This window comes from Exophiala oligosperma (genome assembly GCF_000835515.1).
Source record: "Exophiala oligosperma strain CBS 72588 unplaced genomic scaffold supercont1.2, whole genome shotgun sequence".
Lineage (NCBI taxonomy): Eukaryota > Fungi > Ascomycota > Eurotiomycetes > Chaetothyriales > Herpotrichiellaceae > Exophiala > Exophiala oligosperma.
This window is the reverse complement of record NW_015622819.1, coordinates 3078009-3097341: the sequence shown is the minus strand read 5'-3', so window position 1 is coordinate 3097341 and position 19333 is coordinate 3078009. Positions and strand designations below refer to the sequence as shown.

The 19333-nt window shown below is 49.5% G+C and overlaps 6 protein-coding genes across 9 annotated transcripts; 3 read left to right on the top strand and 3 right to left on the bottom strand.

Annotated features, from left to right (window-relative positions):
• Positions 1–504: 504 nt before the first annotated feature.
• PV06_02515 (uncharacterized protein) lies at positions 505–3503 on the top strand (the record flags this gene model as incomplete). The annotated part of the gene is made up of 18 exons (XM_016403213.1): positions 505–608; positions 658–712; positions 821–828; positions 877–953; positions 1004–1060; positions 1120–1142; positions 1193–1407; positions 1463–1571; positions 1639–1665; positions 1752–1828; positions 1887–1922; positions 1991–2056; positions 2131–2289; positions 2360–2413; positions 2550–2606; positions 2749–2843; positions 2903–2946; positions 3029–3503. 18 exons carry the CDS (start codon positions 505–507, stop codon positions 3104–3106), a joined length of 1341 nt encoding a protein of 446 aa, XP_016267110.1. The 3' UTR covers positions 3107–3503.
• On the bottom strand, positions 3484–6293 carry PV06_02514. 4 transcript variants are annotated; one of them, XM_016403212.1, is made up of 4 exons: positions 6190–6293; positions 6015–6120; positions 5261–5961; positions 3484–5212 (listed from the first exon to the last, which is right to left on the bottom strand). In XM_016403212.1, the coding sequence occupies exons 3-4, from the start codon at positions 5601–5603 to the stop codon at positions 3783–3785; spliced, it is 1773 nt and encodes a 590-aa protein (XP_016267109.1). In that variant the 5' UTR covers positions 5604–5961; positions 6015–6120; positions 6190–6293; the 3' UTR covers positions 3484–3782. The 4 variants fall into 4 exon arrangements, with proteins under 4 accessions (XP_016267109.1, XP_016267108.1, XP_016267107.1 ...); XM_016403211.1 differs by having other exon boundaries at positions 6015–6293; XM_016403210.1 differs by having other exon boundaries at positions 5261–6120.
• Positions 6294–9350: 3057 nt separating this feature from the next.
• PV06_02513 (uncharacterized protein) lies at positions 9351–11125 on the bottom strand (the record flags this gene model as incomplete). Its single annotated transcript, XM_016403208.1, has 1 exon — positions 9351–11125. The coding sequence occupies one exon, from the start codon at positions 11123–11125 to the stop codon at positions 9359–9361; it is 1767 nt and encodes a 588-aa protein (XP_016267105.1). The 3' UTR covers positions 9351–9358.
• A 344-nt stretch (positions 11126–11469) lies between these two features.
• Positions 11470–11786, top strand: PV06_02512 (uncharacterized protein; the record flags this gene model as incomplete). The annotated part of the gene is made up of 3 exons (XM_016403207.1): positions 11470–11491; positions 11547–11636; positions 11692–11786. The coding sequence occupies 3 exons, from the start codon at positions 11470–11472 to the stop codon at positions 11784–11786; spliced, it is 207 nt and encodes a 68-aa protein (XP_016267104.1).
• A 755-nt stretch (positions 11787–12541) lies between these two features.
• Positions 12542–14035, top strand: PV06_02511 (uncharacterized protein; the record flags this gene model as incomplete). The annotated part of the gene is made up of 3 exons (XM_016403206.1): positions 12542–12612; positions 12662–12908; positions 12980–14035. The coding sequence occupies 3 exons, from the start codon at positions 12542–12544 to the stop codon at positions 13778–13780; spliced, it is 1119 nt and encodes a 372-aa protein (XP_016267103.1). The 3' UTR covers positions 13781–14035.
• A 1215-nt stretch (positions 14036–15250) lies between these two features.
• PV06_02510 (uncharacterized protein) lies at positions 15251–16244 on the bottom strand. Its single transcript, XM_016403205.1, has 2 exons — positions 16085–16244; positions 15251–16032 (listed from the first exon to the last, which is right to left on the bottom strand). The coding sequence occupies exons 1-2, from the start codon at positions 16149–16151 to the stop codon at positions 15545–15547; spliced, it is 555 nt and encodes a 184-aa protein (XP_016267102.1). The 5' UTR covers positions 16152–16244; the 3' UTR covers positions 15251–15544.
• Between the last annotated feature and the right edge of the window lie 3089 nt (positions 16245–19333).

The following is a 19333-nucleotide window of genomic DNA, read 5'->3' as shown; positions in this document are numbered from 1 at the left end:
TCTCCAAATGCTCCAAATGTTGCTTCCTGTCTGGCACGGTCGATCAACATCGTCGACTATGTGACGTGCGATTCTTACCTGGGTCCAGTTCTCTTGCGGGGTACTCGTATCATCTCCAGCACTGCCTTTGCTTGTCCAGAGCGGTTCGCCCATGCTTTACAGCGCATTGCCATTCGTTGCGGGGATTCGATGTTGTTTTCCCCCGATCCACGGTGCTGAGGGGTAGTTTCGTGAGTTGAAAAGTAGTTGGGATGAAGACCACAGCATGCAATGTTATCTTTGTTCATTTCGTTGTCCTGTAGTTGCCGTTGATCATTACGAAGACCATAAACGAGGTCCGAAGTCTTTCGTCTCTTATCATGTCTTTCGTCAGCGAAGTGGTGAGCAGCCTCACCGGCTCAGGTACGGAGGTATACGATCTCGTTGTGGTGGGAAGTGGGTTTGCCGTATGCTCTCGTCAGCAGCGTATGTATGGATAACACGCTCAATCATGGTTAGGGATCCATGACAACCTTGAATTTTCTTGAAGAATGCAAGAAACTCGGCAAGAAAGGCAAAGTTGCCTTGATCGAGGCCGGCAAGGAGGGAGAACGATGTGGCGCAAGCAGGTGAGTTGTTGAAATCGTCGTGGAAACTCTCTGAACTGAATCCGTTCAGATGGACCATGGCGTATCTCAGATTGGACAAAGGTTTGCCTCGAGTGCAACATGGAGTGAATCGGTTCTCATACTTGCAGATAACAATTTCGACTTGGATTGGAAACATGAAATGAAGGCAAGCTCTCCCTGGCATCGCTCGGGCCGTACTAATCTGTTCACAGCGTGTCAGGTTAGCTATTGACCAAAAAGATCAGAGGCAATACTGACCAAAACCCAGCAATGGTCTCGCCGACCAAGAGTACTGCGCAAAGATGGAGAAAGAAGTGCCAATAACGGCACAGTATCTGCTTGATCGTAAGAGATGACGACCTAACAGAGCCCCATGCGATACTTAATCCGGACAGATGGAGTCAAACTCAACCATCATGATGAGAAGAATGTGCTTCTAGAGTTCAATACCAGTAAGTTCACATGCGGTTGCTCCTCGCATCTGTGTCCATCTGTACTGACAAACCACCAGATCAACATTTCGTCTTTCCTGAGGTCAATCGATCAGCAATACCACGGCATTCAACTCTCTGACTGAGGTTTAGGGCGGCGGACATGCCATAGTCAATGCATTGTTCGACCACATTCGGACATTCGACGGCGCCAATATCATGTGGGAGACACAAGCCGAACACCTCCTGACAGAAGACAACGGTACTGTCTGCGGAGTCCAAGTTCGAAAGTCCGATGGCCTCTTGACAAAGGTCCGCAGCAAAAAGGTCATGCTGGCTTGTGGAGGGTTCGAAGGCAATCGCGAAATGTATGCGCACTTCCTCCTTCGAGACCATTGCGTACTGAATCCTGATGATTGGTAGGCTGGGCAAATATGTCGGACCACGGACCGAGCACCTCGAACTCATTGCTCCAGGGTTGAAGTACAACACAGGTTTTGGCCTGAAGATGGGTTTGGAAGTCGGAGCGGCGGTAAGAAAGAGCAACCGGAAACACCAGGGGTGAAGCTGGGATCAATTTACTCACTCACTGTTTACAGGTAGCAGGGTCAATGAGTGGAATGCACGTAAGTAAAGGCTGAACACTGAAGCACGGTCATGACAGGGGAGATTCCTGTTATGTACGCTGACCAAACATTCAACAACATTTCAGTGCGAATTGGTCGATACGAGAGCCACCAAACCCGACGCTGTCATCTGGGGACACAACTATGGTATCGTCGTTAACAAGTTCGATCTTCCTCTATCTCTCGACTGGCCGTACAACCAAACAACTAACTTGTCACAGGAACTGCAAGAGATTCTATGACGAAGGAAAGAGACAGTAAGTCCATATCATGCCTAGTACACAGAGTCCGACATACAGATATTGACATATCGCGTACTTACTAGTCTTTTCTCGACCTTTGAAATGATCGCACTTGAGACGTGGAGGGATCAAAATCAACAATCATATTTGTACGATAGTCCTCGACTCCTCGTCCATCTTTCTCGGTTCTTGTACACTGACACGACAACGCCAATACCAACAGCATCACCGACAAGACAATCATGGACCGGTTCCGTCCAGGGTGGGTTTACGACACGACTGACAAGGAACCAGAGCAAAGCGACACGATCGAAGGTCTAGCCGAGAAACTTGGGCTAGATCCAAAGGAATTGAAAAAGACCGTGGACGAATTCAATGCAGCGTAAGTTCATTTCTCATCGCCCTTTTTCCATCGAACATACTCTCTAGTCAATCATTCTGACAATTCCCAGGATCAACAAAAACGAATTCGATCTCATGAAGTTGGATGGTAAACGTACAACAGGGTACAGTTGACAAGACAATTGATTGCCCATCGTCACTTCTCCCCAGAAGCTTCACCTCCCTTCATAGAGAGTGCTCAGCGAGAAGTTACCCACCCAAGATACCTAAACTAACACTTTTTCTACGTGATGTTGGTAGATTGTCTCCCGACAAGACGAATTGGGCACAACCCATCGACGCGCCTCCATTTTACGGGTAAGCAAAGCAATATCAAGTTTCACGGATGCTCTGTCGCTCGAAAGACCATCAATTCTGCCTTGAAAAGCATCATGCCCGCCCCCACCCGCTCGGTGTCATCGTTGTCATCATCAACACTGACTTAGTCACCTCATCGAAGATATCCCATGAAGGCTCAGTTGACATTTACATACGGCGGGTTGAAGTGCGACCTTGACTCTCGAGTCTTGTCGACGACTGGGGTTCCTATTCCAGGTACGTACTCCATGACCGTTTACACTCCCTCCCGTTACACGCAAGTTGATCATCGACAGGACTCTATGCATCTGGTGAATTGAGTGGACTATTTTATAACGAGGTGAGAATAACACCTAACAGCCCCCTCGAACCTAGACAAAACCCTCTACACTACATGATGCTGACCGAGATATAACAAACAGTGTGAGTACAAGAGTCTACTGAATACGCTATATCAACAGCATACCACATATGCCCTTTTGCGTCACGACGACGAGTAAAATTCGAGTACGAGTACCGTCAGTATACATACCTGACATCCGTTCTCGAATACAGACCCACCGGCAACGAGCGTCCTACGATCCCTCACCTTTGGTCGTATCGCTGGAAAGGATGCCGCACAGGCACTTTGATCGAGAGCTCCGAGGGAGAAAACTGCCGGGGAACCCTTCTTTTTAACTATTACAAACCTACAATACATTCCCCAAATACACACCAACGGCTCGTCGTGTTATCAAAGGCACGTTTTGTTACCGACACATCGGAAATCAAAATACAACAAGTCCCAGCCATCTCTGTAGGTCAAGAGAGGTGGTCGAAAATGAAAGTGGCAAGGGGAAAATATGGAGGGCCAACCGGGGGAAAAAAGCAAAAGAAACAAAACTGCCCACAGTCTCCAGGACTATCTATCATTACTTGACTTGTCTCGTATCTTATTGATATCAACCTGAATATGTTGTCCATTGCATACACTGCTGGTGCTCGTGATTAAAACTGTTAGGTAGCACTTAGTCTCCATCAAAGCCGTCACACCATCTTAGGTAGCTAAAGCGGAAAATGCAGCTCTTGTTTGATACCAATCCATACATGCAATATTAGCCAGTTGTGTCAGGAACCAATCACGCAGAATCGTTTCATCTAACGGTGCAGAATGTCGTTTGGCAAGGCCAGACAGGCCTATCCTTTGGTTCTCAAGATAAATGGGTGCTTAAGGGCGTCCATGGGCGTGATCCGTTTCTCAGGTCTCAAATCCAAGCATTTGTCCAGTAGATCAGTGAATAATTCCAGTTCCTTTCTCTCTTGTTCGTTCATTCGCTTGTCCTTTGGCATCAACCTCGATCTCAAGTCCTTAACCGGCTTCGGCTTGATGTCTATCATGCGTACTAGGGTTCGACCAGTCACCTTGTCGACCTCTTGAGCTCGGAAATTGAGCAGGTCGTCGAAGTAGTCATAGGTCAAGGCACCTCTCCGCAGCAATTTATGTGGAAACTTGCCTCGACAATCCATGATCGCTTTCAACATGCCGTTGTTGTTTCGACCGGTGAATAAAATCTTTCCAGTGTACAACTCGAACAACGTGCACCCGATTGACCACATGTCTACACCATAGTCATAGGGAATGCCAAGAATGACTTCTGGTGCTCGATAGAATCGAGAGACGAGATAAGGTGCCGTTGCGTTCTCGGTGATGGGGGAGGCTGATCCGAGATCACAAATTTTGAGAGTGCTTCTGGCTTCATTGACGAGGATGTTGTCTGGCTTGAGATCAGCATGGATATACTGACATTTTTTCAACAAGCTCAATCCCAAGAATAATTGCTGAGAATAGGCTCGGATGGCCTTGATGTTGAGGCCGACATCTCTTCCAAACTTCTTGAGCACTTCTCGCAGATTCATTGAAAGGCTTTCGAACACCATGCACAAATGACCTTTGTGATCAAAAGAACGTTCCAGACGAATGACATGCTTCTTGTCCTCTGGATCATTGGCTGCGATGTCCTTGAGTATGTCAATTTCTTTGATACCGGCCTTTCTCATAGACTCGTTGTTTCGAACGATTTTGATAGCTACCGGCTTGCCCGACTGCCTGTCGGTGGCTCGAACGACGGATGAGAACATTCCCCGACCGAGATTTTGTGTTACATGGTAACGACCCATAATCAGCTCACCAAGTATTGTGATGTAATATCCTTCGGGATCATCCCAGTTATCCATGAGATTGACATCAAGTGCTTGAGCAGTCTGCGCCTCTGCCTTCGGTTTCATGGGGGCCTCTGCGAACATATCGTCATCATCCTCATCGGCAAACATGTCGAATTCATCTTTTTTCTTGGGACCAGACGCAGCGGACTCCTGGGCATGTTCAACAGCCTGCTCATCTGCTTTAGTAAGTGATTTATCGTCCTCCTTGAACAATCTCTTGTCATGGCGTGCGCGTTCTTCTTCCATATCCGCCGTAGGATCGTAGTCCGCCGCCGACGGTCCATCAGTGGGTGGGGTGCCTCTAGCAGGATTACTCATTTCAACGTCGACATCAAAACTGAGCTCGGCAGGAGACTGCGGCGCTGATACTTCCTTCGGGGTTCGAGGAGTGGAGGGCGGAGATTCTGAAAATTTCGTTAGACAACAATGAGACAGCGAGGATAGCCACTTACCGGAACGTCCTGGAGTGGTAGGATAACTTTCTGGGGCAGGACTACCGATTTTCGCCTCCGCGCCCGTGTGTAATGCTTGAACGAGAAGAGGGGTAGCCTGGCTTTTGTATTTGTTCTTGATAGCTTCTCGACGCTTGCGACGTTGTTCGATGAGAGCCGCTTCATCAACTACCTTGGGTTCCTCGGCTTCGTCAACGACTTCTGGCGTTGCAGCATTAGCATCACTAGGTAGATCTCTGCTCGATCCTGGCCCGTCAGTCAAGGATTGGGTTGAAGGAGTGCCAGTTTCCCAGATGTGCTGATGCTTGACGTCCGAGGGAGTACCTTGCCTGCTTGTTCGCATTTCACCGGTGTCAACTTGACGGGGCGGGCGCGGCTCTGCATCGCTCCTACCGGAAGTAGCTGCGGCTTTCTTCGCCTGTGCTCTTTCACCATCATCGTACTTTGCACGTCGATACGGTGAGCGGCTTCGACTGCGACTGCGTGAATATGTTCTAGACCGCTTTGAGCCTCGCTCTTCGTAGGTTGTGTTTCGGCGATGGCCTCTAGCCTCGTCGTATCTCACAGAAAACGTTCGCGGATCATTTCTCGGCCTGTTCCTCGGAGAATCGTAGTCCCGCGGTCGCTTCTCGCCTCTAGGAGCTCGGTAGGGAGATCTCGAACGTGATCGACGCGATCTAGGTGCGGTGGTAGAAAAGGGTCTGATATGACGGTCAACTTTGCTGTTATTGTGGGAAGACGGTATGATCTTTGCCTTCGCCTCGGAATCTGTACTCGACACCTCGCCGTCAGAATGACTCAGCGACCTTGATGCCATGATGAGGATGATATCGAGCCCTGGACACGGACTGACACCTAATCTTCAAGTGATCAAAAGTGTTAGCCAAGGATCCTGAGATGAAAAGGACTTTGCGGTTGTAGAGCCCGACCGGTGTCGTCCTGTCCTTGTTCCTTCTCAACTATCCATACAAGTGATTGCAGATCCTCGTTTAAAACAACCACAGATTCTGCGTGTGGACTGCGTAGATTTTGATATGCGTTGGCGAAGAAGTCGTCAAAGCCTTGTGACGTGGTATTCAAAATCGCAGGCAAACGAGGCTAGCGAGAGGAACTAGCTAAAAAAAGGAAACTATGCCGACTGTACGGAGTTACTACTATATCAACAAGCGCTCGTTTCGCATGCTCGTAAATCTACGTGGTGGTCACTATCCTCGCCTCTTGATCGATTGTAGCATCCGGAATCTAGAATCAGCATGCCCTGCTTCTAGAAACCTACCCTCACGCTGCGGGAACGCTCCCAAAGCGATACTGTGCCCAGCTCAAACTCTTCTCAGAAAGAGTCCACAGTCGCTCGCCTACATCTGAGCCTGCGGCACCTGCACTTATATGCATGGGAAGTATATGCTCTAGACTAGGGTGTGCTTCTCTTGCATCACGCCTTTTCATCAAAGCAGACATTCTTCCCTGACGCCGCTCGGGCTCGGCTGTGGCAGCATCTTTCAAGGCATCGTCAAAGCTGAGTGCATACCTAAAGCTCATTAGCAAGATTGACCTTTTGGTGTGGTTATACTAGAAGGACTCTCAACTTACGGCATCGTATTGCTCTTACCACTCGTTCTCATGGCCCGAAAGTCTCTCAGATTGTGAACAGCCATCCCAGCACCAATGATCAGAACTCCTTCGTCCCGCAGACCTTCCAATGCTTGTCCAATGCGGTAATGTTGCTCCCAATCATCATTGTCGTACAACGAAACTTGGACAATTGGCACATTCAAGGGGTTCGTCTTCGGATGGAACGCTATTCGAGTATCGATATTAGTAGCCACACATTCGCTCTCCCAGCCATTCTACCTACCAACCATGAACCCAGCCCAGACGCCATGATCGAGACCTCGCTTCACACCCTCCACTTGCATTCCCCCGACCGTTAGTCTATCAATGACCTTTTGAGCAACCTCAGGGCTGCCTTCGTTCGGATAGTCGTATTCATAATAGTGAGGCGGAAAGCCGTAAAAGTCGTAGATGAGGTCGGTTTTCTCGGCGACATTGATTCCAATCTTGTTCGGACTGTGTTGCCAGTGCGCAGAGAAAACGACGACCGCCTTCGGTTTGACCCGTGTCGTGATCTCTCGGCCAACTACGGCCAACTGAGCGTAGGCGGGGTGTTCGGTATCTTCCATGAAATTGGGACCACCAATGCCCAAGAAGTAGACTGGCATTCGCGAAAGAGTGCTGGCCTCCATCGTGCCAAAGATGTAGGTAGCTATTTGAGAAGTGGCTTGCCAGATGCTGCCTGTGTAGAGTTGGAACGGAAGATAAACACGAGGAATGAACAAGCTCAACAGAGCAAAGCAACAAAATAACAATACCTGCCGTACACTCATCAGGGCTTGTTTCTCTGTCTCGAGATTTACTACAGCCGGTCACCGACTTGATAACGGCGCACTCGAGATTCTGAGCACCCAGCACATGGCCTGGCCATTGAAAGGTGACAGGGTGCGTTCTACAATGAAGTCCAAAATTGTGCTTTGTAATGTCTTACCGCGCGTCTTTGCATCCCTGCGGCTTGACATCTTTCACAATGGAGCGATTCTTGCACAGATTTCAAAAAGAAATCATCCCAGCCATAGCCTGGCCATATGCTGATGCGCGTTGTAGCCAATGACGATGTCAGAAAATTGAGAACGAGAATGTGGTGTACGCCGTGGATGACGCAGCTGGAGAATGATTAGTCGTTCAGCAATGCACAAGATGGTAACTAGCCTAACATGATGATGGCTTCGAATTCTTGCCGCGCGCGGTCGCTCTCAGCCCTGGTGAGCCCCAGACCTTTGTGGGTCAATTTCTCTACCGGTTTTTTTTGCCCAGCGGATCATCGCGCGCGGCTTGTGGGTCTCGACGTGCCCAGTCTTCGCGAGCCTCAAAAATCAAGCCTGTGCACAGCAAATAGCGTCCTAAGCATCGTGAATGCGGATATGAATGTCTACCCGGATGGGATGCCATACACATCGACCGCGTTCTCGGTACCATGGCATTCCGTACCTGCTTAGAAATGCTCGCTCGAAGAAGATCAGTGAAACAGCTCCGTGAATAAGGGTATCTAAGCTGGCCTCATCTGGTATAAATGACCATTTGAAGACATTGAAAACGCTGAATCAACTTTTGTCTCCTCAACACTTACCCAGCAGCTTTCCTCAATCGCAAATTGCTCCAAAAGAAAACGTTCCAAAAATGGCAGCCAGTCCGATCGTTCTCATTCTCGGCTCCGGGCCCAGAGTTGGTGCTGCTGTTGCCGCGAAATTCTTCAGCAGTGGCTACAAGGTTGCCGTTGCATCCAGAAATGGAACCGGGGCCAAGACGAATGAAGGATATCTCTCCCTCAAGGCTGACTTTGCCAATCCCGATTCAATCCCGGCGCTGTTCGATGCCGTGAAGGCCGAGTTTCATGCCGCGCCGACCGTGGTTGTCTACAATGCTGCAGCACTCACTCCACCCCCGGCCAAAGACGATCTCTTCTCGATCACGGCCGGTATGATGACCAAGGATCTCAACATCAATACCGTCAGCCCTTGGGTTGCGGCACAACAGGCGGTGTCTGCGTGGGCGGCACTTCCCAAGGACACTAAGAAGACCTTCATATATACCGGCAACGCCCTGAACGCCACGATCCTTCCTGTTCCCATGATGTTGGATCTAGGCGTTGGCAAGTCAGCTTCGGCATATTGGCTTGGTACCGCTGACAGCTTGTACTCTTCACAAGGCATCCGGTAGGTAATTCTCGAGGTTTCGATGAGAAAAGCGGAGTCTGACAGTTTGTATGATCAGCTTCTTTTACGCCGACGAGCATTACGAGGATGGCAAGATGAAGGGGCAGCAGCTCGATGGGTCGGCCCATGCTGACTTTTATGTACAGCTGGCCGATCACGCAGGCAACGTTCCGTGGCATGCCACCTTTGTCAAGGACAAAGGTTATGTCCAGTTCAAGTAATGGGCTCTGTCGCAACACATTAATATCAATGCTATAAACACGTATGATATGAATATTGACTTGCCTCTGGTACAATGGAGTGCTTGAGAATCACTTCTCTGAATGTTCGTCTATACCAACAACACAAGATCACCTCCATTTCTGAGGCATGTAGCAAGGTCGAAATTTGTGATCTCAACGGTTTCTCTTTTGCGCCAAACACTTTCCATGATCTCTACTGCTTTTCGTACCGTGCCGAAAATCGTGGGCGGTTGGAGATTTTCAACTATGCCACGTAGTTGAGTTTCCTGAGCTGGCTCTGCAAGGCAGCCTGTCACGCAGAAGGGCCATACCATAGTACGCAGCAACGTTGGCGAGGGCATATGAAATGTGAGCAGTTCGATTGAACGGCACACGTGATATCGAATATCGACACTGGCTGGCTGCCATCCTGACACAACAAGGCACAGATAAATCAAGGCCGCGTGAGCCCACACACGTGTAATCAGTGACGTCTGGCTCGGTGGTGCCTGGAACTGGTGGTGGCAGTCCACTGTAAAAATGTCAATCAGATCGTTTCCTCCTCCCTGCATGTCCCTTGACCTCCTTTCCAGGTCTGTCAGGTGCGCTGTCAAGCCGTCTTTGATTGCTGTAGCTCGATGGACCAGTTCGATGACATCTAGGGTACCCGTCTTCTTACATCGTTGTTTCCAAGCGTCTAGAACAGCCACCTTGCCGATCTCCAGAAACACCCAGTTCTCGCATCCAATGGCAGTCTCGAGCTGTATGGGCGGCTCGAGCCCGTCATTCGAAGTCAAAAGGCTTCGATGAAACGTATAGAGTGCGGGCTCCTCCTGGAGAGCCGTACTTGCGATGATGTCGTCCAAGAACAAAAGGCTAGATGAGAAGCGAAAAGCGGACTGCTCGGCACTTGGAACTTGAATACATTGCGCAGGCAAGATCCATGTGGATGGTCCCAGTTTATGCATGAAGGCATCGAAGTTTGACCTGATTCCTTCTGTTCCACCAGAACTGCTAGTGTCGAGGAGCTGTTTGAAGAGTGACAATGCGGCATTCAAATGCGCCCTACAGTTGTCAAAACTCAACAGAGCAATTTCAAAACGCTGCACCTGCATGATACTTGCCATGACTCGCACAGCCCCGTGCAGATGTTCTGAGATGTCCGAGCCGCTCATAAGCTGCAGCGACCGTCTCAGCACTTCGAAAGCATCTCTCGTACGTGTTAGTACTGTATCCCAGTCCACAGAGTGGTTTGCTGCCTCGTGAGCAAGAGATAGAAAATATGCGCTCTGACAAAGTGTTGCTTGTCGAACTACTGGTCGGCTTATCATCATTTCCAAGATCCAAGCTCTGCCACCTTGTAGGGGCGAGGGCCGATAAAATGGAAACAGGAAGGGAAACAAGTAATCGAGGTAGAACGTGAGGAGAACCGTGTCAGATCGTTCAAACGTTGCTGTTTTCGGGGCATTTGTGTGGGCAGAGGTGCAGTCAGCATTACGCAATGGCGAGGTCGTCGGAGCCCCATCGTGTAGCTGCATTCCATTGAGAAGTTCAGTGTTGTCTTCGAGACTCTCAGGGCCAGAATCAGCGAGCGAAGAATAGCCTCCAGGAAGGTGGGCAGAACGCTGCACAGGCCGGAGGTGAGCATTTCCTTTGACCTCGCGCTTGATCTGCTCAGCCATCTCCTTCTGTCTCAGACCCCCATCCATCCAATCCGGTTTCTCCTGAGAGTAGTGGCAAGTGATGTGCAATGCCGTACAGGCATCGCATGTGAGAGGACTCTCATCACACTTTTTTCGCCGCAGTCTACACGTCCAGCAGCCATTGAAGCTTCTTCTCGCACCGGTGACAAGGGGAAGACCTCGACCCAGATCCATACTGGCTCGTCATATAGTCCTTCCTGGGAGTACTATTGGATCGTACTATTTGTCCGAAACTCGCAGCCATCCGTCAAAGAGAATAAGATAACTCCAATCTCCATGCTTCCGCAGCGTCCTATGATGTAGACTGAAGAAGACTGAGAGGGCCTGAGGTGATGTGATTATGTAAGCGACTGTACGAGTACGAGAATTGCCAAGTCTTTTGCAGCGAAAGTTGCTGCGCGGCGGTCGAGAATCAGCAGGCAAAAGTACTCGAAGTCTCACCCAGCACAATTGCGCTCGACAACCCTACCTCTTCACTTTTATTCAACCTCGAGCAACTTCAAGTGTATACAATCAAAATGGGTGGCCAAAGTCGAGAAGGTTTGTGAACGGCACAGTCTACGCCCCTTTTGACTCAGTCTGACCCCTCGAATAGGCGGCAAAGTCAAGCCTCTAAAGGCACCTAAAAAAGACAAGAAAGACCTAGATGACGATGAAATGGCATTCAAGGCCAAACAAGCAGCGGGTGCGTGAATTTTGCTGCGTCTCTTCAACAGAATATCTCTGACCCGCTTCTCCAGATGCGAAAGCCCGAAAGGAAATGGCCGAGAAGGCAAAAGGCAAGGGCCCCATGAACGCCGGTCAGCAAGGGATCAAGAAGAGTGGGAAGAAATAAGCCAGTGGACAATGATGATGATGCAGGATACCAATAGAGATGACATTATGAGCAAGGCGTATTGTGAGGCGTATTTGGTCTGCTTCCTGACTCTTGTACTTGCAAGACGCGAACGTCACCACAATACAAGTCTACTTCACGTTTCAGACCCGACTTTCGATATTGTTGTTTGCTTGGTGAGAATAAATTCAGGACATCAGCTGCCCAGTTTCGAACTGTGACACGTCATGATCGTTCAAACGCTGGAAGCAACAGAGGATACCATGCATTCTGTGAGGCCGATAACTTTGAATTAAGACCGTCTGGATTTCGGCAAGCAACAACGTGGAAGGAAGATGCTCTTATGCTCCAACAACAACACTCTGCTGTGGTATGATTCTTTTCGTGGCAAAAACTTACAGCCCATGCAAGTTGCCGGTGGTTATGAATTGTGTTTATGTTTGCGAGGAGACCAGGCTTCCAACAGCACGGGTAAGAAAGAAATATGCATACTGGTTCGCAACACAGCCAGTTTCTTTGTCTCTGACATCTTCGTTTCATGGCTCTTGCATCTGTACTCTGGCCAACGGCACATGTGATTTCAAGCGACATTATCGTTGGCTTTCACAAATTCACTCCATCATCCTTGCGGGATTAATTCACTGACAACACATTCTGCTCTCAAAATCATTTCGTCGCCTCAACCCTCTACAAGCCACCCCTTTGCGCGATTGCCCCGAAAGACCTACTACTTTTCTCGTGTAGACCTAGTCATCATGGAAGACGGCAGCCCCCCTCGCCCTCGCGAAGATCGTGGTCCGCGCATCCCACCGGCGAAACTCGCAGAGTAAGGCCTTGTTCCTAGAGTGTCCTTTTCAATGACTAACGATTCACAGCATCAATCCAACTCCTACCATCGCGATCTTCTACCGATCAGAGAAGGGCTCTCCCCTTCAACTTGTAGATGGCAATTTCTCTCGAGATGCAGCCATGATCTTCTGCGATCGCATCCGCCGTGACTTCATGGACGACAACAACCGCAAATCATACATCGTCACAGGCATTGACCTGACTGGTCTGAAGGAAGCTCTGGCTTGGGTCGATCAGTGTGTCTCGGAGCAGAGCATTGTCAAATATCGAGAAGTGAGTTCTCAAAAGCAATAAATTCCGCCCATGTTCACGCGCCTCGCTGACTAGTCGTGTCTTTCTTCCAGCTCGAAGAAGATTCTCCCCAACTTCTGTCGTTGTACGCCAAGGTCATCATCGCAGCCACTTACCTGGGCATTCCTGACCGTGATCTCGCCGAAGGACTCACCAAACGTATGCGAGGCATTGCGCGCAAGGTGCTCATGAGTTGGGACGAAGTCGAATGGTTCTACACCTCGCCTGCGCTGAGCAACTGCAACGACTCTCTTCGCGAAGTGGCCTCGGCCAGTGTCTTTTGGGCCTGGTGGAACGCCGTGCTGAACGAAGAGGATACACCCAACGACATGGACATTCTCGAGGAAATGAGAACCCGCATCCCTAAGCTCGACGAGGACCTTCATGACTGGTGCGAGCGCAACGAGACCGAGGTGAAGAAGAAGTGGGAGGAGAAGAAGCAGAACAAGGTTCTGCGAAACGACCCCAACATCAGCGACGACGTCGAGGCTTTCAAAGGCTGGGACACGGTTGGCATTGGAAAGAAGCCCGCTAGAAGCGGCAGCGGTTGGGACGACCCCGCTGACACCACCGACCCGTTCGACGCCGCCAATCCAGCTTCCGCCGCTTCTGGTGGTTGGGATGTCGCTCCCGCCGCCGGCCACAACAAGAACAGCGACGAGTTTGGCTTCGACTCTGGTATCTCCATGGACAACGGAGCCGGTGGCAATGTCAAGAAAGAGAACATGTTGGACGGCCACGACTATGAAACCGGTGGTGGTGGTGTCAAGATCGACCCCTGGGGCGGCGTTGAGAGCACCGGAGGCGGGGAGTGGGCTGACGAGGTCAACGAGCAGCAGTCTTCAACCTGGTAAATATCATTGCACCATTGCTGCTCCATTGACTCGTCTTCAGCTCGAAGTCGTACAGAATGCCGATTCTGCCGATTCTGACAGACGTGTGTTTCCATGTCAAAGTTGGGGACGTGAGGCAAACGAAAAATCTTGCGTACAAGAGATCAATGTGCTTGATGTGTTTTTTTCTGTCTCTCTCTCGGCAATAATCATTTCGAATAGGTCGTGCGCTGTTCAATAGACGGCGCCATACGGAGAATGATACAGAATGATACTACTCTATGTCTCTCTCTCTCTTTCTCTTTTGTTGCGTCTGTCTTCTTGCCTAGTTCTGCCAACAAAATATACGTAATAGTGTCCCAATTTCATAATCTCCTTTCTCATGATTTACCAACTCCATAATTGAAAAGAGTCTAGTATCCTCGCCGAGCACAAATGAGACAATGAAGCAAATAGTATGGATATATGGAGTGCGGAGTATTTACTTGATACGGAATACGGCTATGCCTTACCTAGGTATGAGTACTGTAGATGAGTGGGCGTTGGGTACGTGGAGTTATGTGTTCGGGGGAATATATGTATGTACGGAGTTACCGATAATAAAATATTCAACATTGATCTACGGGGTTCGCGGGGAACCACTATGCAGATCCAAAACCAAAACAAAAAATTTAAAACTGTTCGTCGGTGGCTTTTTTCCAGATATACTCCGTATCAACCAAAACCTTCAAAGGACAGTTTCAACCGGTGCTTTGTGTTTTGTGTTTTGTTTCTCGATAGATTTCGCTTGATGAGTACTATTGAACGGTGGTACTGGTGTAAGTATCTACTAGATGCACTGGGTGAATTCCAACGTTACGCGTCATCCAGATGTGAGCCCTCCCCGGTTGACCAGGGTCAGTTTACAAACAACCGGGGGAAAAGCGAAAAAGAGATCACGTAGTACAAGATCCTCCAGTGTTAATCACCTCTAGTCATGCAGTGCAGATACGCAGTTTGGAGTATGGAGTACATGTTTTTTACAAAGATGAAACCCCTGCAGGGCCAAATCGTTCTCTACTTCGTACCCCTGCAAAAAGGAAAAAGCCCCGAAAATCGACTACCTACTCCGTGTCAACCAATTGACAACCGATCCCTAACCACCCATCACCAACAACCACTTGAACCGACAAGTTGTCTTGTCTAACCACACGATGAGTAAAAATGACTCGACACGTATGACCATGTTATCTCTTCTTTTTTGGAACCCTTTTCTAGACGAGATTACTCATCTCGTGTGTGCGTGTGTGGGTGGGCGAACACTCGAGTTGGTAGTGATTGTGTTTGTTCAATTGCACAATTACCATCGGCAACTATCTTTACCGTACCGTACGGTGTTGAGGACATAATACAATTACACTCTGAGAGTTGACTTGGTAGGTGGATCATAACATTACCAGAATCTATGCTGGATGACACGTTCTGTAAACAACTCACCAGTCCAACTTGACGAGAAAATCGAGAAATATTGTGATCGTGCCACTTCAGGAGCAACACGAATTTGAAAATGCGTGATTACAAATTTATAGCCATGTCCTTGCCTCTTGAATACGAGGTAAGCTAAACCCCCCAATGCCACGCTCATCCTACAGGAGTTGCCATATCATAAATCCATTGTCCTCCTTCACAGAACTAGTGAGAATAGGATGATATTTCACCATTCGGTCCACAGTGCTAATGTCCACCACTAATTTCCCAGGTCCTGGTCTTACGTCGAGACCAGCTCATATGTGAACGCGGGAACGTTTATGCTGCCGAGGTGACACCAGAAAGGACACCAGTCAGGACGGTGAGCAGGTCGTTGGCGAGGGAGGTGACCTCGGAGAGGAGGTCTTCGACACCAGAGGTGTTGGTGAGACTGCCAAGCCCGTTGAGGAGGTTTTGCACTTCAGTGATGGCGCTGGACAAGTCTCCAGTAGAGCCAGTAAGGCCAGAGAGGTCGACACCGCTGGTGGCGCTGTTGACCTGGGACAGGGTGCTCGAGAGAGTGCTCTTGACCTCGCCGAGAACGGTGTTGAGGTCAACGGTACCGGAAGCGGCACTCTCAATCTGACTGACAAGGCCAGAGATGGTGCTAGTGAGGCTGGAGAGAATGCTGGTCAAGGTGTCGAGCAGGCCACCAACAAGGCCAGTGACGGAGCTCAAGTCAGGAAGCTGACGCTTCTCTGCAATGGCGCTGTCCACGTTGGCGATGTCACGCTTAACAGCCTCAAGGGCGTTGTTGGCGTTGGCATCTATGTGTTCATTAGCACAAAATCAATCATGGGTGGGTGGTCGGCGGCATACTGTTGAGTGGGATTGCTGAAGCGCAGACAGCAAGGAGAAGAGAGGCGAGAACAGCTGATGGACGCATGTTGGCTGAACGAATGGATGTCTAAGAGACTTTCTTTTTAAAGATTTGAAAGGAAAGTGATGTGTCTTGAAATGAAGATGCAACGAGGGACTGTTGGAGGAAGATGGAAACCGAGAGGTAGATGGGCAGAGCAGACCTCGTTCTTATAGATGTTCAAGACGCGGATCTCGACATCTCTCTTCGACATTAGCCTCATCGTAGAACAGACCACCGATATGTCAATCACACCTGTGCTCTCAGAGGATACCGTGCCAACCTGGGTAGCCATTGTAGTTCGGTTCAAGGGAGTACAACCAACGTCGTCACATGGATCTGTCGGGAAGGCTTGACCTTCAGTCGGCAGTTTGAGGTTTGCATATCATTTAGCAGTGGTAAATTGACGATCGACATGCCTCTAACCAGTCTCTTACCCATCTCTTGCCCAGGTGACTTGATGGCTTAATCTTACAGATGCCCAATTCGGTTGGATCTGCAGGCATATACAAGTGAGGGTGTATGGTATGATCGAAAGAGGTGGAGCGCTGGATCCCCGGACGTCAAGGAAACTAAAGAGCGCCCGAGCGGGAGACCCTGGCTAGGAGGCGTACCTGCATGATTAAAGCTTGTACTCCGTACTCCGAACTCGATATGGTTGATGAGTTGCACTCGTGGTTTCAACACGAGGCCGGAGTGATATTGCTGGTGACGTGTACATTCGTTAGATCTCAACGGCGTGGAGTAGGCTGTACGCCGTTGCTACTAAGGACTTGGAAGGTGGTGATGTTCAGGAAAAAAGTGGTGCACTTGCACAAAACACAATATCTTCGTGACATGTGTTGCTGCATCTTCATCACGATGCGAGAACAGAAGGGTGTGTCGGTTTCTCATTGCTCTCAGTACGTACTGACCTGTTTGTAAACCCCCGACAAACAGTGGTCAGACCTCTGAAGAAGTCCCCAGCAGCAGAGTGACACATGAGTTTGGGCTCGGAAGATTGCTTGTTGACCGTGGTTGTCCCGAATTTTCGCGGTGGTTTTACATGTGCGACATCATGTCGGCTCGCATGGGCCCCAGCAATTCAGCCTATTGGTGCCATTAAGTCGCCGGTTGTATACCCGGGAGCGTGGGCACGGCCCCCAATTCTGGAGGTCTGTGTCTTGAGCTTTCCCCTGGTGAAACACTCAGCCTGTCTGCCAATATCTCTTGGGCCGCATGGTTCTTGCTTGTCGATCTCATTCCTGAATCGTCGTTGCTGCATCAATCAAGAGGCCGACCTCAGAGAGATCTGCAGAGTGGTTTGATCGTTGACATGGCCGCTCATTTTCTGTCAGGGTCATACAAAGGTGTTGGAGACGGACAATGCACTCACATGGCGCGAGTTTTTCTGCCGATCTCTTGTCAACATCGTCCACACAATTAAGATCAAAGTACGAGTCAGGGGTAGGCCACATAACAGATGAAGAAAACGAAACGTGGATTTCGTCCAAGACTTAGGCAGAAAGAGAGGGAGAAAAAGAGACGGAGAGAGAGGAGGTTGCTAACTTGATTGTTGTCTTTGAAGTTGGAAGCAATACAAATGTTACAATACTGACTTTGTCGTGTAGAGCGAAATTCTATTGAGTCGCTCCTTCCCTTCAACACCGTGCGAACCACGCTCTTGCTCCTGCCTCCTCTTCGAACAAAATGATACTACAATGCCATGCAAAGTCTTCGATTCCATCACTTACTGGAGTGCATCCATTGGTGGGCTTCATCCTCTCATCTTCATCGCGCTACAACTATTCGGCGGATTGTGAGCCAGAAACTTGATCTTAACGCTATTGACCTTGCAAAAATGAGTTCCCCTGCCCTGCTTTGCTTCATCGTTCTCTCTCTGCTCCGTGTTTCTTTCGGCTCCTTTGCCATCAGTTCACGTCAGTCATGTGGCTCAAGCTACACGCTTTGTGCACCTGAAGGTGCTTCCATGCTAGGCATTCCTCCCGTTGGACCCGGCCTTGCTTCGCTATACCTCAATCTTCTCGAGACCATTGATGCTCTGGGAAAAGCAGATCAGACCAACTACTTTCCTGCTCCACATGAGCCAGCACGCCGCGCAATTCAAATGCCACTTACGCTTTGTTGTGAGAAGTTCAGGATTTTAGGTCCTCATGTCTAGCCACTGACAGGCGATAGGTGCCGCTACCACACAATGTCTCCTTGTGGCCAGCTATGATACTCCATGTTGCTGGGTAAGTGTGACGTCCACAAGCTGCTTCTGTAAGCTGATGGCACTTTCTCAGGACCGTTTCACCACGAATTTCTTCTTCGCAGACGGCACCTACGGTTCGGTGACTACCGGCAACTACACGACCCCGACAGGAGATCATGCAAACCTGATCACCGGTGACTATGAGCTTGCAGATGGGCAAATGGGGAATATTTACCAAGGTGGACAAATCACAGCTGAAGCCAATCCAAAGACCTTGGTGACACCGACACCGTGGACAAGTACTGGAATTGGCCCAGCTATTCCAGCCAGCATAGTGGGCAGCTACCTCTCACTTACCTCATCAGCGCCCACGTTTGGCATGAACATAAGTGCCGTGGGACCTCACGCCACGACAATTGGTGCTCCCAGCAACGCCGGAACAGTCACTGTCGTCCCTTCGCAATCCCATGTCGCACCACCCACCTCCAATGGAATTTCACGAGCTGATCACAGTGGTGAAAATGTGTACTGGGCGATGCTGTGTCTTGCTTGTCTGTACCTCGGAAGGTAGCGTGACAGAGAGCCCAACAAATCAGTCTTGATAACAATGCCGGCAGAAAAATTAATTGTCACATGCACCCACATGCGCAACGTGGACGGCCAAAGAGTGAGCATGTGTTACAGAAGATGTTGAAGACTTCTATTCAGATCGTGGCATGGTTGACGTGCTGGCTTCATGGCATATCACAACGCCTGTCACGATGTTTATTAAACTTAAACAAGGCGAGAGAAATAGGTGTTCGTATGAAGGCGGCAAAGAGTTATTATCTCCAATAGCGCCGTCCAATAGTGATAAGTAATCGGAATGGGAATAGATACCGTCATGGATTTCTTGCTAGCTCGAGCACTTCGCCGCCCTGCCTTTATCATTACGCGCATACTTTGTACAATAGTCCACAAGCGATGGAAAAGGGTTCCTCGCGTCAATAGCGGGGAGTGGGCGAAGCAAGACTCA

Coding starts and splice junctions, on each gene's coding strand:
- PV06_02510 (XM_016403205.1), bottom strand. CDS start 16,151: ATGCGTCCATCAGCTGTTCTCGCCTCTCTTCTCCTTGCTGTCTGCGCT. Junction 16,033..16,084: donor TTCAGCAATCCCACTCAACA/GTATGCCGCCGA, acceptor ATGAACACATAG/ATGCCAACGCCAACAACGCC.
- PV06_02514 (XM_016403209.1), bottom strand. CDS start 6,077: ATGGCATCAAGGTCGCTGAGTCATTCTGACGGCGAGGTGTCGAGTACA. Junction 5,213..5,260: donor TACCACTCCAGGACGTTCCG/GTAAGTGGCTAT, acceptor CGAAATTTTCAG/AATCTCCGCCCTCCACTCCT.